Source organism: Ruditapes philippinarum, unplaced genomic scaffold, assembly GCF_026571515.1.
Source record: "Ruditapes philippinarum isolate M1 unplaced genomic scaffold, ASM2657151v2 ctg719_1_1_1_1, whole genome shotgun sequence".
In the NCBI taxonomy this organism is placed as follows: Eukaryota; Metazoa; Mollusca; class Bivalvia; order Venerida; family Veneridae; genus Ruditapes; species Ruditapes philippinarum.
This window is the reverse complement of record NW_026861463.1, coordinates 221495-240662: the sequence shown is the minus strand read 5'-3', so window position 1 is coordinate 240662 and position 19168 is coordinate 221495. Positions and strand designations below refer to the sequence as shown.

Below are 19168 nucleotides of genomic sequence, written 5' to 3'. Positions count from 1 at the left end.
CATTGCGAAGTGTAAAAGAGCACTGAATTTAGGGTAGGGATATAAAATGTGTTAAGAAAAAGAATGGGAAATGATAATGGTTTTGTTTTGATAGTTCAGAGTTAATTGTATCTCTATTTAAGCTGTATAGCATTAAGACAAAATACTAACAATATCTATAGCTTACCATAAAGGGAGATTTAGGCAAAATTTTCATTTCTTTGATTTAAATTTTTCATTCAATATTCTATAAATGTCCTAGAAATTAACACACTGAGCAGTTACTGGAACAAAACCTTTCTCCTCATAAAGCATAAAATGGTGGTTTCCTAACTTGACCCACGTGGGTCAGGTTTGAACATTCAGATTTTACTATAGTTGTCATTGTGCACTTTTGAAACATTAAAGCACCTGCCAAATGAAAGACTAAGACTTGTTTTAATCAAACAATATCCACAATATCTTTTATTATTACTTCCAGGGTTTGTTCTAGTCACATAACTTGTTTTAAAACTACTTGGTGATTCTGTTGGCATCTTAATTTCGTTCAACATGTATAGATGTAATTATGCTTTATACCCAAAATATATAGTATTTATACAAACTTTCATGCTGGGACTTTTTAAAATATCATTTTGGTGTGATTTGAGTAATTCAGATAAATTTAATATTTTATCATTCATTTGCCTGAGTATCCCTTTAACAAAATAGCTTTGTGTCCTAGAAAGTTTAAAAAAATATGGCAATGCCACAAAGCTAGATTTTCCCTGAGAGCCAAAGCTGGATGTCGGCAAAGCTTGTTTCCCTTCTCCAATTGTTTTATCAAATATTTTTTTGTTGCAACTTTTTTTTCATTTTATACATTTTTTTTCATAATTTCAAGTTTATTTAATTTATTTACTTTTCAAGTACTTTTTGTATACTTTTAATTAAAAACCTTATTTATTTCATCACTTTTTTAAATACTTAATTTTGTAATCTTTTTTAAATTACTGAAACTGGCCAAAAACCAGTGTTCTGTTTTAGTAATCCTGAAATTGACCTTTAAATGATATTCTTAATAGGTCTTACAAAAAGCATGCTATACACTAAGTTTAATTAACATATCTCATTTCAAGCACTAGTTATAGACAAGAAATCATCCAAGCAAATTCTTCACATATGCTTGCTTTACACCTTGTTTAAGCAGAGTATCTCATTCCTCACTCTAGCCATTGACCAAAACCCTAATAATATTCTATTTCTATAAACTGTGACATTGATTCTTAGGGGCCCAAAAGCAATCAAAAGCAAGTTCTTTACAAACATGTAAGCTTACTGTAAATTTAACTTAATTGAGATGTCTCATGCCTTACTTCAGTAATTGACTGGAAACTTTGACCTAAAGACCCCAAAACTTATAGGATTATCTACTAGTTATAACCAATCAAAATGTGAAACATAAAGACTAAGTGATAAATAGTTTTCAAAATAAGGAGTCAAAACAATTCTTACATTTAAAGCCCCTGTGACCTTAACCTTTGCACTACTGACCCCAAATCAATAAAATTCATTTACTACATATGACTAATCAATATATGAAATATGAAAACTTTGTGACAAACATTTATCAAGATAATAAGAGGAAACCATTCTGATACTTAAGGCCCCTGTGATGTTGATCTTTGACCTAGTAACCCCAAAATCAATAGAAGTCATCTTCTAGTTATGACCAATCAGTATGTGAAATAAGAAGACTTCGTAATATATAATTTTGAAGATAATACGCAGAAACAATTCTGACATTTAAGGGCCCTTTGACCTTGACCTTTGACAGAGTGATCCCAAAATCATTAGAAGTCATTTACTAGTATGACCAATCAGTATGTGAAATAAGAGGACTATGTGATAAAATGTTTTGAAGATGATCAGCTGAAACCATGATGACATTTAAGGCCCCAGTGTCCTTGATCTTTGATCTACAGACCCTTAATTTACAAGAATTTGTAACAGAGTTACCAACGTCCCCCGCCTTAGGGAAGTATTATATGAAGCATAAAAAATTGTGGTATTTCAAAAAATTGAGGTATTGATCAGGACTTTTAGTCCAAAATTTTGATCAATCCTAGATCTGCAAATGCAACAACAAATTTATTTAATAATGAAATAAAACCTAAGTTATTTCAAAATTCTTTGATAGGACAAACTGATGGTGACCATTTCTACATCCCCCTTTTTTCTTCCAAAAGGCAGGGAACAATTATCCTATTCAGAGTTTATCTCTAATACTTTTGAAGTTATTCTATGGATACTAAAACACAGACTATGATATCTTTTAATTGTAAGTGTGACCTTATAAGAGAAACCTTGACCTTAGAAGTAAGGGTATGAGTTCTGGGCACAAGACATCTTCCCAATATTGACAACATTTGTGCCAAGTATTTACAAAATACCTTGATCTATGAAGAAGTTATAGACCAGACACAAAATATACCCTATAACAGACTATATAAATCTTTGACCTCTAGGTGTGACCTTGACCTTGGACGTAGAGGTGCAGATGTTGTACTTGACATATTGTCTTATAATTTTGACTATTTGTGCCAAGTATTTTCAAAATCCATTCATCTATGAAGAAGTTATAGACAGGACATAAAATATATCCTTTAACAGACAATGTTAATATTTAAGCATTTAAGTGTGACCTTGACCTTGGAGGTAAGGATACAGGTATAGCAGTGCCACATCACCTTATAATTGTGACTATTTGTGCCAAGTAATTTCAAAATCCCTTGAACTATGAAGAAGTAATAGACCGGACATAAAATATACCCTATAACAGACTATGTTAATATTTGACCTCTAAGATTGACCTTGACCTTGGAGGTAGGGATTCAGGTGTTGCGCATGACACATCTTTTTATTATTGTTACTACTTGTGCCGAGTATTTTCAAAGTCCTTTGATCTTTGAAAAAGTTATGGACCAGACATGACATTTATACCCTCAAATAGACAATGTTGACCTTGAATGAGCAAGTGTGACATTGACCTTGGAGGTAGGAGTCTTATTCTTGCGCAAGACACACTGTCTTATTATAACAAACATTTGTGCCAAGTCATTTCAAATTCCTTTGACAAAGTTATGGACTGGACACAAAAGTGTGTCATACAGAACATATTTCTATTATCCCCCTTTTTTCTTCGAAAGGCGGGGGATAATCAGGAGTCTTCTACTTAATATGACTAATCAGTATTTGAAATAAGAAGAAATTGTGATAAAACATTTTCAACATAATCAGCAGAAACCATTTTGCTATTTAATGCCCCTGTGACCTTGACCGTTGACTTTGAAACCTAAAAAATCTTTCAAAGTTATCTACTCGTGATGACAAATCAGTATGTAGAATAAGTCAACATTGAGACAAATAGTTTTTAAAATAATCAGCAGAAACCATTTTGACATTTAATGACATTTAATTAGTTATAACTAATAAATATGTGAAAAATGAAGACTTGGTAACTAACTGGTGTCAACAGAATAAGCTGAGACTCTTTGAAACACTAAGACTTAATAACAAGTAGTTTTGAAGATAATGAGTGAAAACCATTCTCACATATTAGGTCCCTTTGACCTTGACCTTTGAACTAGTAACCCGAAAATTGATAGGGATCACCTGATAGCTATCACCAATCAATATGTGAAACACACAGACTTAGTGATTAAGAGTTTTCAAGATAATGAGAGGAAGCAATTCTTATAATTAAGGCCCCTGTGACCTTGACTTTTGAATAAGTGACCCAAAAATCGATAAGAGATCATCTACTAGTTGTGACCAAATAGTATGTGAAGTATGAATACTTGTAAAAAATAGTTTTCTAGATAATCAGCGGAAACCATTCTGGTGTTTAAGGCATATGTGACCTTGACCTATGGCCTTGTGACCCAAAAATCAATAGGGATCATCTAGTGGTAATGTGAAATATGACAACTATGTGATAGTTTTGAAAATAATAAGAGGGAGTTTTAAAGATAATAAGAGGAAAACATTCTAACATTTATGGCCCATGTGAACTTGACTTTAGACCTAGTGACCTCAAAATCTATAGGGTTTCATCTATAGCAAAGACCAATCAGTATGTGAAATAGTGAATTATAAAGTTTTTATGATAAATAGTTTTTAAGATAATCCTGTGGTCTTCTGACAGACAGACAGACTGACTGACATTATTATGGCTCCGTTTCTTTGAAGGGGGCATTATAAGAAATGAAGGATCTGGCAAAAAAGCATATTTAGAAGATAATTTTAATGAACTAAAAGAAATTGAATCCTTAAGGGAAAACTAACTGTCGAAACTTGAGAACATAACAAAAAAACACATAATGGCCAAGCATGATGACTGGGTCATAAGAAACACTTACTCTTGATCAACTTTATAAAAGAGTGATTATGTTGCATACAGATCTTAAAAGAATTTGGAAAACTTTGTAAAATAGCCTTATACTTTACAGTTACCAGTGTTGAATGGAATAAAGATTCAGGACACAAGAGAGGCTGAAAAAATATAGAAGTTTTGTTAAGTATGACAATTTGGACATTCCCATAGATTTGCCCTTGCCAGTGAGTGGCTTTAATCCTAAAAAATCTATTAAGTAAGAAGAGGAGAAAAACTAGGCTTTGTCAATCATAACAAACCAAGAGAAAAGAGAAAGAAGGACCTTGGGGAATAAGAGTAAATAACTTGAAAAAAAAAGAAACTAGAGCTATCACTAAGGTTGATTAATACTGCCACCAGCAACCTTGACTTTTGAAAAATATGTTGTCTGAAGAAAAATTTGAACTTGATCTAAAATTTATTAAGTTTCAAATGTGAACAAAGAATTATTTCAATTAATTGCAATCCAAACCAGGGTCTTCAAATATGCTTGCTTTACACTAAACTTGATTATTATATCTCATTCCTAACTCTAGTTATTGCCAGTGAACAATTTTTCTATTTGTAGTAACAGTGACCATGACCTGGAACATTTTTTCTATTTTTAGTAACAGTGATCTTGCAAACCTTATCCCAAGCTGGGTCTTCATAAAGCTGGCTATACACCAAGTTGACTACAATAACTCATTTCTAACTCAGTTTTTGTCTGCAAACAATTTTTCTGTTTTAAGTAATGGTGACCTTGATCCCAGGGGGTCAAATGCAAAACAAGCTGGGGTCTTCATATAAGCTTGCGATACACCAAGTTTGATTACACTATCTCATTCCTTACTTTAGTTATTGTCTGGAAACCATTTTACTATCTTTAGTAATGTTGACCTTGACCCCAGGGGGTCAAAATGCAATACCAATTTGGGTCTTCATATAAGCTTGCTTTATATCAAGTTTTATTACAATACCTCATTAAAACTCAGGTTATCGTCAGGAAACCATGATGTGGACCAACTGATCAACAGACTGACAGACCAACAAGCCAACTCCTATATATCCCCCTAAACTTTGTTTGTGGAATTATAATGTGTTTAACTGTTGTAAATATTTTACAATAATTGTTTATCATGTTGACATATTTTTTAGTTATTTTATAGTTTTTGACTTGACTCTGTCTTATTTACATATATTAACACAGTTTATAAGTGCTCAAGCTGTGCAAACTTGAGACATTTATAAAGGAATTTTCTTGAATTAAAATCAGTGCTAGATGTGACAAAAGAAAATGTCATAATCTTTAATAAAGGTAAAGAAAATTTATAACTTGGGCCAGTTTTCTTTATAAAATGTGAAATAATTATGGCAGGGAATTATGCACTACTGTACAATAACAAGGGCTATTATTTGTCGCAATGTACATGTATGCCCATCACTGAAGCTTTTGATGAAGATGTGGGTATTTTGGAGATGCATGGCCATAAGCTCTGAGCTTGACATTGAATTTTGGCCACGATCATGCTAGATCTAAGCTAGAATCTATAACATGACATATTTAGTCAAAATTAATTGTATTCAATTTGCACTTAATTCCACTCAATGACAATACATAGGCACACAATTTTCTTTCATTATAGGTATTCTGTATACACTCTTATCATGATCTATACTAAATTTCTGCAAAATGTATAGCTTTATTTATGCCACTCTGGTACATGTGTAAAGTTTTTATTGTTTCTTTGTTATTTATTTGTATGGGTTATTATTTGTGACCTTGTTTAACATCAAAGGAAAAACGCTGAGATAGTTACACACTATTATCAAATGGAAATAGATGAAATTTTTTTTAAACATTCAATGTTTGCAGTATTTTTATTTGTTTAAATCTCCAACTTTAATACATTAACAAGAAAATGATCATCACTGATATGCACACGAGAGCCACCGCCAAGCAGGGGCCCAATTAACAATAATAATTAAATGTTATATCTATTGTAGCATACTAATTTACTAACCATTCTTACTTGTTCTAAGATCATGTCCACCAGAACCATTTTCTATATTTGTGGTCTGAGAAAGAGAGGTTACTTCAGGAGATTTTGTTGCACCTGGAGACCTAAATATGATAAAATGATAAAGTGTTATCTAAGTAATATGGAATTGATCTGACAAAAAGATAATCTAACAATATGTTATGGCAACACCTATTGATTTTATTAACCTGTCAATACAATGTAGCATATTAATTATATGGTCAGCTCACACTATATGTAAATATTCAACATGTCTTTGCCATTGTTCTTTAGATGTACAGAGAGCTATGAGCACCTAGATCTGTTTGAAATAACTATGTTACAAAATCAATCAAATTAAGCATCTAAATGCATGTTGTAAGATTGAAGCTGTATATATCCATATTTTTTTACAAGAATTATTTATATTAGCTAGTCAACACTACTGGTCAACATAGCAGTGCACTGAATGCACAAGTCACAACCCTGCTTTAATCTGTAAGATATAGTCACACCATTTCTGAGAGGCTTCTTTAGCTTCCAGAAAAACATGAAGGTAAAGACATCTTTTAACAGATTCTCAAAATATTTACAATAATATGGCCTGTTATAAAAAAATTCATCTCAAATCCCATATTTTTCAATTTTCACGAGTGTTTTTCTCAAATAGCATTAAAAGTAGCATATGGAAATAAATGAAAAGTGAAATTTCCAACAATTAAGGGATCAACCCATGGACATCTGTGTTGTGAAGTGTATTTACCTTATCCACTGTGCGATCATGGATAAGATTAAGTCAGTGATTTAAGATAGCGTGTCTTTTCAAAACATGAATTATTTAGTCCACATTAATTTTTATAAGTTACATGTAAAGCTCTGATGTAATGTATCAGGGCTATTATGTATTTATGATTGATAGGTCAATAAAACAAGACAGCCATGATGGCCCTTTTATCGCTCACCTGATAACTGGGGCTCTATACGACAAGAAACAACTAATATTGTTAGCTTTGAGTGAAAAGCAGATATAATGTCATCATCTAAAACTGATATGACAATGTTCATATGTGACCAATTTCCAGGACATTTTGAATGTAACTGTAGTTTCTAGAATGTTAACAAAATTTGTCTATTTTTAACTAATGTGACCTAGTTTTTCATCTGATGTCACCCATGATCGAACTCATTCGAGATATCAATTAGACAGATATTCTTCATGATGATTGAGGAATAACTGTGGCTGCTAGAGTGTAAACAAGCTTTTTCTATTTTTAACTCCTGTGACCTAGTGTTTCATCAGAGGTCACCCATGATCAAACTCATCCGAGATATTTACTGCTTTTTACTATTTTTAGCTCCTGTGACCTAGTGTTTCATCGAAGGTCACCAATGATCAAACTTGTAACTGACATATTAATAAAGGCAAATATTCTGACAAAGTTTCATGATGATTGAGAAATAAATGTGACTGCTAGAGTGTTAACAAGCTTTTTCTTTTTTAGCTCCTGTAACCTAGTTTTTCATCAGAGGTCACTCATGATCAAACTCATTTGAGATATTGATAAGACAGATATTCTGACAAAGTTTCACGATGATTGAGGAATAAATGTGACTGCTAGAGTGTTAACAAACTAAATGTGGACGGACGACGGACAGTCATCGACCTGAGCATGCTCAGGTGAGCTAAAAAAATATAATCAAGTTGAACAGATCTTTTTTGAATTATTTTGTCATATTATCAATAACCTGATACCACTAGAACTTCCTTTTTTAATTTAATTAAGCAAAGTTATTTTATATAGCCTTAAGAAACAATGTTTTATTTAAATCAAAATAAACAAAACGCAATCTAGGTCAACAATTTAGCTTTGAAATAAACAGTTCACATGAAAATGTTGCTTGTGTTGTTGTTTGTTTTTTTTCTTTCAAAAGAATAATAAAAAAATGAAACTTCACAATTTTTTTTACCCTGGGGTTTAAAAGTTGGAGTTTCCTCAATTGTTCATCAAAACTTTGATCTGTAAATGTATATCATATGAGACATATTTTGTAAAACTTTCTTCTCACTACACTCAGTGTTGGTAAATCTGATCAATGTAACATTTTTTTTACCACTTTATCATTTATTTAAGATAAATTTGGTGACATAACAGAAAATGAAAATACAAAACAAGAGGGCCATAGTGGCCTGAAGTGCTCACCAAAACAACTGCCTTTTTGTAAAGTAAATTTCCATTTTTGGCTTTGTTAGAATGTTTTTATTAATTTAGATGCTGTACCATATGAGCTTGCAGCTAAACAAGCAAGCATTGTGTAGACATGAAATTTCTGTCTATCATATTGCATATCTGGTTTTTATTAGGCTCAGGGGATGTAGCATTAGCCTTCAAAAATTTTTGGGGAAATAGCATCTTTGGGCAATAAATCTTACAGCAAAAAGCTGACAGGGGAGTGAAAAATACTGGGATAAGTTTCAAATTTGGGAAAAATTGTATGATCTTAAAGGAATTTTCTGGGTGGTGTTGTCTGTATGTGGCTACAGCTATAGAATAAAAAAAGCCCTGCATATAAATACAATAATAAAAATGGAAAAAAAGGCCATTTGTAGAGGACATGAACTCTTTAAATCAAAATCAAAATAAGTCAAGTGTTTTAATGTAAATAAGTGTCCTACAAAAAGCTATATCCGTACCAGTTACGAATTTTTGTGATCTAGGTTCAGTTTAATATTAATAAACTGGTATCATTTATATCAATATATAAGAAGTTACAAGTGAACTATTACTATTTCAATGAATAAATCTTAAATTATTTCTAAATATGACTATCTGGGGTCAAAGTCACACTTATATCTTAAAAGGGACCACCTACATTAAATTGTGCAAACTTGATAAAAGACCATCTAAGAATACTACAGACAAAGCTTGCTGATAATCCATCAATTACTTTAGTAGAAGATATTAAAAGATTTTTCTATTTATAGATCTAGAAGCCCCTAAAAGCGGCCATTCAAATTGATTTAAGCAACTTTAAAAAAGACCATCTAAGAAAGCTACAAACAAAGTTTGGTGATTATTCTTAAAGCCTTTTTTCCTGTAACTACTACATGAAAATTGCACTGTTTCCAAGGGAAATTACATATCAAAATTCCCAATAACAAACATCCTATTTCACAAAACCATTTTGATGAAATAATTTAAAATCCAACATGTTAAATCACCACTAATGGACAGTTAATGCTGATTTAAGCTGTGTATTCTATGTACCAGGCACTTTAACCAGAGCTAAAAATAGATGTATACTGCAGTGTAAAAGACAGGTGTATAAATCTGGATTATGTACTTGTAAAATTGACATTTAGTGAGTTTGTCAATTTCCTCTTGTTGCAAATTTACTCTATATCAGTGTTACTAATTAAATTTTCTTTAAAAATACCTTCCAGTATGCACTTATTCATAAACTTAAAAAAATACTTTCCAGCATGTAGTAGAGTAATGTGATCATTTATCATTTAAAGCTCTAAAGGACCCTAAAGGGGTAGGGGCAATCAAATTTATTTGAGCAAATTTGATAAAAGAACATCTTAGAATGCAATAGATGCTATGAACAAAATTTGGTGATCATCCATCAATTAGTTAATTAAATAGAATAACATGTTATAGGTTTTTCTATTTTTAGCTCAAGAGGCACCTTAAAAGGGGATAATCAAATTAATTTTATCAAACACAATAAATATCATCAAAGAATGCTACAGTCAGAGATTGGTGATTCAATCCATAAAGGTTTTTTTTCTATTTTCGGCTCTGTTGACCTCTAAAACTGGCCAATCAAATTAATATGAGCAAATATCATTGAATACTTTCTAAGAATACTACAACCTTGATAAAGAAACATATAAGAATGTTACAGACAAAGTTTGGTGACTAATCTAATCTAGACCATATAAGAATGCTTCAAAGTTTGGTGACCAATCTATTCATTAGTTTAGTGGGAGAAGAGGTTTAAAGGTTTTTCTATTTTTGGCTCAAGTGGCCCATAAAAGGGGCCAATCAAATTAATATGGACAAACTTGATAAAAGAATATGTAGCAATGCTACAGACAGAGTTTGGTGATCATCCATCCATTAATTCAGTAGGAAAAGGTGTTTGAAGGTTTTTTCTTTTTTATGCTCTAGGGGCCCCTAAAAGGGGCCAACAAAATTAATATGAGCAAACTTGATAAAAGACCACTAAAGAATGCTACACACAAAGTTTGGTGATCATCCATCCATTAGTTCAGTAGGAGTAAATGTTTAAAGGTTTTTCTATTTCTAGCTCTAGTGACCCCTAAAAGGGCTAATTGTAATGACATGAGCAAATTGAAGTGACTATCAAAAGGATGCTACAGACTAAATTTGAAGTTAATCTGCCCAATAGTTTCACAGAAAAGATGAATGTTCACACATAACAATGGATCACAGACGCTGGAGCATCCCAATTCTATACTAATAGCTCACCTTGAACCTTTGGTTCTGGTGAGCTAAGAAATAATTTGTTTTTATCAAAATGTACTGCAAATATTTTCAGTCATTATTTTTAATAGTAACATTAAATTAAAAACTAATTGTCATGTTATTATTATTTCAAAATCTTTATCATGTACCATGGGTTCTCACTTTAATTATATAAAATTGACTAAAATATTTCATACCTAAAGCCTCTTTATCATTATCTGTTGCAATGTCTACACTCTTTGTCTTCATTCTAATAAAAAAAATACAAAAACAAAATTCAAGCTCATGTTTATGATATTTTATTAATTATAATGAAGATGCAAAATAAATTTACTTAAAACTAGAACTGCCATTGTTATGGCTTGAATACCCCCGCATACCGCTTTGTCAGAATAAACAGTGGTCATTTAAAGCTCAAGGTGAACCTTCCTGTTAAATCTGAGGGTAGTAAGCCTATGCGTTGCTTAGTTATGTGTTCTACATGTTTTTAGTGGCAAAGATCAAAGTGACCTTTACCTTTGACCTACTGACCTAAAACTGAAACTGCCACTGCATGACTTCAATACCCCCCTTCATACAGCTTTGCCTGGTGGTGTTTTATGATAAATATATGAGAACATACTTATATGCTTCAAATTTGAAAATGGAAAATGTAGATGGAGAATGAAATGTTAATACTCACAATTGATCTTTGAATGAAATTATAAAAGATAAGTGAAAGTTGCTGTTTATATATGGTTGGATGGTATAGCTACACCAAGCACAAAGTGGTCACTGTAATAGGTAGGTATCATATAAGTAATTATTCCTGCTGGATCAAAGTTTACATAAATGTTGTCAATAACTCCTGCTTTCTTATGGGTTGGAGTGTTGAAACATGGCTGGAAATGATAGTAATGTAACAGATTGGTGAAATCCTAAGTTATTGGGCGGACAAGCTTTTTTCAGTCAAGGTCCCTGTGACCTTGACCTTTGACCTGGTGACTTCAAAATCAATAGGGGTCATCTACTAATCATGACTAACCTCCATGCAAAATATGAAGACTGTGGGTCAAAGGAATCTTAAGTTATTGGGCAGACAAGCTTTTTTCAGTCAAGGCCCCTGTGACCTTGACCTTTGACCTGGTGACCTCAAAATCAATAGGGGTAATCTACTTATCATGACTAATCTCCATGCCAAATATGAAGACTGTGGGTCAGAGGTATATAAGTTTAATGGGCAGACAAGAAAAAACCTACGGACACCCGACGGCCGGTGGGACAAGCTGATTCCAGTATACCCCCCTTACAACTTTGTAGTGCGGGGGTATAATAATCTCAAAACCAGTTGAACATAAATGGAAAACATAAATTGAATGAAGACATTTTTTCAATATGAAAAATCTTTTCATGAAACAAATATAATACTTTTGTCACTGTCAAGAACTATTCATTTATAAGCAGAACAAGAGCTTAAACAGGTATTGGACACAGAGAAACTACTTATTAATGATTCTCACAGTGTATTATTGAACAAAGGGCAATAACTCTAACTTTAAGCAAAGACAGAGTTATGGTTATTATACCTAATGAGACCATTTACATACAAAGTTTCTTTTTGGTAAATCTTCTAGTTTTAGAGTTATGTCCTAGACAAAAGTCAAAGTGTAAAAATGAACAAAGGGCAATAACTCCAAAATTAGGAAAGGCAGTTAACATTCTTTTGCATTGCACTTCTACCCAATGAGATCTAACTACATACAAAGTTTCATGTTGTTATCTCTTATAGTTTTAGAACTATGTCCAGGACAAAGTTTAAAGTGAAACAAGAATGTGTTTGTTAAACACAAATGCCCCCGGCTCAGATTCTTGTCAGTAGCAATATTTCAAAAAATGTTTACCCATTCACTCAGCTATGGACAGAAAAATTGCCAGAAAATTATAAACATAAGTTATATACTGTATAAGTAGTTAATTATTTAGTCCACATTAATTTTTATAAGTTACATGTAAAGCTCTGATGTAATGTATCAGGGTTATTATGTATTTATGATTGATAGGTCAATAAAACAAGACAGCCATGATGGCCCTTTTATCGCTCACCTAATAACTGGGGCTCTATACGACAAGAAACAACTAATATTGTTAGCTTTGAGTGAAAAGCAGATATAATGTCATCATCTAAAACTGATATGACAATGTTAAATTGTGACCAATTTCCAGGACATTTTGAATGTAACTGTAGTTTCTAGAATGTTAACAAAATTTGTCTATTTTTAACTCATGTGATCTAGTTTTTCATTGGAGGTCACTCATGATCGCATTCATTCGAGATATTAATAAGACAGATAGTCTGACAAAGTTTCATGATGATTAAGAAATAAATGTGACGACTAGAGTGTAAACAAGCTTTTTTCTATTTTTAGCTCTTGTGACCTAGTTTTTCATCAGAGGTAACCCATGATCATATTCATCCAAGATATTTATGAGACAGATATTCTGACAAAGTTTCATGATGATTGAGGAAAAAATGTGACTGCTAGAGTGTAAACAAGCTTTTTCTATTCTTATCTCCTGTGACCTAGTAGTTTATTGGAGGTCACTTATGATCAAACTCATCCGAGATATTAATAAGACAGATATTCTGACAAAGTTTCATGATGATTGAGAAATAAATGTGACTGCTAGAGTGTTTACAAGCTTTTTCTATTTTTAGCTCCTGTGACCTAGTGTTTCATCGGAGGTCACCAATGATCAAACTTGTACTAGATATTAATAAGGCAAATATTCTGACAAAGTTTCATGATGATTGAGAAATAAATGTGACTGCTAGAGTGTTAACAAGCTTTTTCTTTTTTTAGCTCCTGTGACCTAGTTTTTCATTGGAGGTCACTCATGATCAAACTCATTTGAGATAATGATAAGACAGATATTCTGACAAAGTTTCATGATGATTGAGGAATAAATGTGACTGCAAGAGTGTTAACAAACTAAATGTGGACGGACGATGGACAGTCATCGACCTGAGCATGCTCAGGTGAGCTAAAAAAATATAATCAAGTTGAACAGATCTTTGTTGAATTATTTGTCATATTATCAATAACCTGATACCACTAGAACTTCCTTTTTTAATTTAATTAAGCAAAGTTATTTTATAGCCTTAATGAAACATGTTTTATTTAAATCATAAACAAAACGCAATCTAGGTCAACATTTAGCTTTGAATAACAGTTCACATGAAAATGTTGCGTGTGTTGTTGTTTGTTTTTTTCTTTCAAAAAGATAATAAAAAATGAAACTTCACAATTACCCTGGGTTAAAAGTTGGAGTTTCCTCATTGTTCATCAATCTTTGATCTGTAAATGTATATCATATGAGACATATTTTGTAAAACTTTCTTCTTACTACACTCAGTGTTGGTAAATCTGATCAATGTAACATTTTTTACCACTTTATCATTTATTTAAGATAAATTTGGTAACATAACAGAAAATGAAAATACAAAACAAGAGGGCCATAGTGGCCCTGAAGTGCTCACCAAAACAACTGCCTTTTGTAAAGTAAATTTCCATTTTTGTTTGTTAGAATGTTTTTATTAATTTAGATGCTGTACCATATGAGCTTTGCAGCTAAACAAGCACATTGTGTAGACATGAAATTTCTGTCTATCATATGCATATCTGGGTTTTTTAATAGGCTCAGGGGATGGAGCATTAGCCTTCAAATTTTTGGGGAAATAGCATCTTTGGGCAATAAATCTTACAGCAAAAAGCTGACAGGGGAGTGAAAAATACTGGGATAAGTTTCAAATTTGGGAAAAATTGTATGATCTTAAAGGAATTTTCTGGGTGGTGTAATCTGTATGTGGCTACAGCTATAGAATAAAAAAAGCCCTGCTAATAAATACAATAATAAAAATGGAAAAAAGGCCATTTGTAGAGGACATGAACTCTTTAAATCAAAATCAAAATAAGTCAAGTGTTTTAATGTAAATAAGTGTCCTACAAAAAGCTATATCCGTTCCAGTTATGAATTTTTGTGATCTAGGTTCAGTTTTATATTGATAAACTGGTATCATTTATATCAATATATAAGAAGTTACAAGTGAACTATTACTATTTCAATATGAATAAATCTTAAATTATTTCTCAATATGACTATCTGGGGTCAAAGTCATACTTATATCTTAAAAGGGACCACCTACATTAAATTGTGCAAACTTGATAAAAGACCATCTAAGAATACTACAGAAAAAGCTTGCTGATAATCCATCAATTACTTAATTAGATGATATTAAAAGATTTTTCTATTTATAGATCTAGAAGCCCCTAAAAGCGGCCATTCAAATTGATTTAAGCAACTTTAAAAAAGACCATCTAAGAAGGCTTCAAACAAAGTTTGGTGATTATTCTTAAAGCCTTTTTTCCTGTAACTACTACATGAAAATTGCACTGTTTCCAACGGAAATTACATATCAAAATTCCCAATAACAAACATCCTATTTCACAAAACCATTTTGTTGAAATAATTTAAAATCCAACATGTTAAATCACCACTAATGGACAGTTAATGCTGATTTAAGCTGTGTATTCTATGTACCAGGCACTTTAACCAGTGCTAAAAATAGATGTATACTGCAGTGTAGAAGACAGGTGTATAAATCTGGATTATGTACTTGTAAAATTGACATTTAGTGAGTTTGTCAATTTCCTCTTGTTGCAAATTTACTCTATATCAGTGTTACTAATTAAATTTTCTTTAAAAATACCTTCCAGTATGCACTTATTCATAAACTTAAAAAAATACTTTCCAGCATGTAGTAGAGTAATGTGATCATTTATCATTTAAAGCTCTAAAGGACCCTAAAGGGGTAGGGGCAATCAAATTTATTTGAGCAAATTTGATAAAAGAACATCTTAGAATGCAATAGATGCTATGAACAAAATTTGGTGATCATCCATCAATTAGTTAATTAAATAGAATAACATGTTATAGGTTTTTCTATTTTAAGCTCAAGAGGCACCTTAAAAGGGGATAATCAAATTAATTTTATCAAACACAATAAATATCATCAAAGAATGCTACAGTCAGAGATTGGTGATTCAATCCATAAAGGTTTTTTTTCTATTTTCGGCTCTGTTGACCTCTAAAACTGGCCAATCAAATTAATATGAGCAAATATCATTGAATACTTTCTAAGAATACTACAACCTTGATAAAGAAACATATAAGAATGTTACAGACAAAGTTTGGTGACTAATCTAATCTAGACCATATAAGAATGCTTCAAAGTTTGGTGACCAATCTATTCATTAGTTTAGTGGGAGAAGAGGTTTAAAGGTTTTTCTATTTTTGGCTCAAGTGGCCCATAAAAGGGGCCAATCAAATTAATATGAGCAAACTTGATAAATAAAAGAATATGTAGCAATGCTACAGACAGAGTTTGGTGATCATCCATCCATTAATTCAGTAGGAAAAGGTGTTTGAAGGTTTTTTCTTTTTTATGCTCTAGGGGCCCCTAAAAGGGGCCAACAAAATTAATATGAGCAAACTTGATAAAAGACCACTAAAGAATGCTACACACAAAGTTTTGTGATCATCCATCCATTAGTTCAGTAGGAGTAAATGTTTAAAGGTTTTTCTATTTCTAGCTCTAGTGACCCCTAAAAGGGCTAATTGTAATGACATGAGCAAATTGAAGTGACTATCAAAAGGATGCTACAGACTAAATTTGAAGTTAATCTGCCCAATAGTTTCACAGAAAAGATGAATGTTCACACATAACAATGGATGACAGACGCTGGAGCATCCCAATTCTATACTAATAGCTCACCTTGAACCTTTGGTTCTGGTGAGCTAAAAAATAATTTGTTTTTATCAAAATGTACTGCAAATATTTTCAGTCATTATTTTTAATAGTAACATTAAATTAAAAACTAATTGTCATGTTATTATTATTTCAAAATCTTTATCATGTACCATGGGTTCTCACTTTAATTATATAAAATTGACTAAAATATTTCATACCTAAAGCCTCTTTATCATTATTTGTTGCAATGTCTACACTCTTTGTCTTCATTCTAATAAAAAAAATACAAGAACAAAATTCAAGCTCATGTTTATGATATTTTATTAATTATAATGAAGATGCAAAATAAATTTACTTAAAACTAGAACTGCCATTGTTATGGCTTGAATACCCCCGCATACCGCTTTGTCAGAATAAACAGTGGTCATTTAAAGCTCAAGGTGAACCTTCCTGTTAAATCTGAGGGTAGTAAGCCTATGCGTTGCTTAGTTATGTGTTCTACATGTTTTTAGTGGCAAAGATCAAAGTGACCTTTACCTTTGACCTACTGACCTAAAACTGAAACTGCCACTGCATGACTTCAATACCCCCCTTCATACAGCTTTGCCTGGGGGTGTTTTATGATAAATATATGAGAACATACTTATATGCTTCAAATTTGAAAATGGAAAATGTAGATGGAGAATGAAATGTTAATACTCACAATTGATCTTTGAATGAAATTATAAAAGATAAGTGAAAGTTGCTGTTTATATATGGTTGGATGGTATAGCTACACCAAGCACAAAGTGGTCACTGTAATAGGTAGGTATCATATAAGTAATTATTCCTGCTGGATCAAAGTTTACATAAATGTTGTCAATAACTCCTGCTTTCTTATCAGTTGGAGTGTTGAAACATGGCTGGAAATGATAGTAATGTAACAGATTGGTGAAATCCTAAGTTATTGGGCGGACAAGCTTTTTTCAGTCAAGGTCCCTGTGACCTTAATCTTTGACCTGGTGACTTCAAAATCAATAGGGGTCATCTACTTATCATGACTAATCTCCATGCCAAATATGACTCCATGCCAAATATGAAGACTGTGGTCAGAGGTATATAAGTTATTGGGCGGACAAAATAAAACCTACGGACACCCGACGGCCAGTGGGACAAGCTGATTCCAGTATACCCCCCTTACAACTTTGTAGTGCGGGGGTATAATAATCTCAAAACCAGTTGAACATAAATGGAAAACATAAATTGAATGAAGACATTTTTTCAATGTGAAAAATCTTTTCATGAAACAAATATAATACTTTTGTCACTGTCAAGAACTATTCATTTATAAGCAGAACAAGAGCTTAAACAGGTATTGGACACAGAGAAACTACTTATTAATGATTCTCACAGTGTATTATTGAACAAAGGGCAATAACTCTAACTTTAAGCCAAGACAGAGTTATGGTTATTATGCCTTGCACTTTTACCTAATGAGACCATTTACATACAAAGTTTCTTTTTGGTAAATCTTCTAGTTTTAGAGTTATGTCCTAGACAAAGTTCAAAGTGTAAAAATGAACAAAGGGCAATAACTCCAAAATTAGGAAAGGCAGTTAACATTCTTTTGCATTGCACTTCTACCCAATGAGATCTAACTACATACAAAGTTTCATGTTGTTATCTCTTATAGTTTTAGAACTATGTCCAGGACAAAGTTTAAAGTGAAACAAGAATGTGTTTGTTAAACACAAATGCCCCCGGCTCAAATTCTTGTCAGTAGCAATATTTCAAAAAATGTTTACCCATTCACTCAGTTATGGACAGAAAAATTGCCAGAAAATTATAAACATAAGTTATATACTGTATAAGTAGTTAATTTTGCGACGTGGAAATATTTGTGATTTTTGCAAATTGAGATTATTCGAAAACATTTGATCGCTCAAAAATTATTTCTGTTTTAGGCAAACTAACATTTATAATTTTTAACACAATTTTATAAAGCATCGATAAGTTTAACTGTTTAGATTTCTTATATTGTTTTATTGCTTGTTTGGTTAAGTTTGTTATTGACTAATCACAATTTTGTAATGTAACAATTATATGAGTCAATAACACAATAGGCTATTAATATAACAAAAGAATGTTTTAGAATAGTATAAATAATTGTGCCTTCAGGTCATTTATCAACCAACAATGTTTTTTCGAAACAAATAAAACAAACATATCAAACAAACAACTGAATAAATTAAACTATAACAATAATGGAGATCTCATATGATTTACCTGCGTAATTTCTGCTGTCACAAACAACAGTATTAGATAATTCAAGAAATCATATTTTCGCAAATATTTTTGTACGCAAAATGTCCACTTTTGGGCATTCGCAAAATTTTTGTGATGCAAAAATATCCACTTATACAGTAGCTTGACAGAGTCATGGCACTTTGTAATTGTGAAAAATATAAGTTGCCAAGTCATTGCTATGACTTGTTAAGTTGAAAAATATTCAACT

The 19168-nt window shown here is 31.9% G+C and overlaps 1 protein-coding gene across 10 annotated transcripts in view; it reads right to left on the bottom strand.

Moving 5' to 3' along the window:
* Nucleotides 1-19168, bottom strand: part of LOC132715677 (uncharacterized) — a 133875-nt gene that overhangs the window by 48308 nt on the left and 66399 nt on the right. For 7 of the 10 annotated variants that reach the window (XM_060698717.1, XM_060698718.1, XM_060698722.1 and 4 more), the window contains 3 exons: nucleotides 16893-16945; nucleotides 14176-14221; nucleotides 6397-6497 (listed from right to left, as the gene is read on the bottom strand). In XM_060698717.1, coding sequence (XP_060554700.1) covers nucleotides 6397-6497; nucleotides 14176-14221; nucleotides 16893-16945 — 200 coding nt within the window. The remainder of the gene's footprint in view (nucleotides 1-6396; nucleotides 6498-14175; nucleotides 14222-16892; nucleotides 16946-19168) is intronic. The other 3 variants (XM_060698719.1, XM_060698720.1, XM_060698721.1) reach the window with 3 other exon arrangements.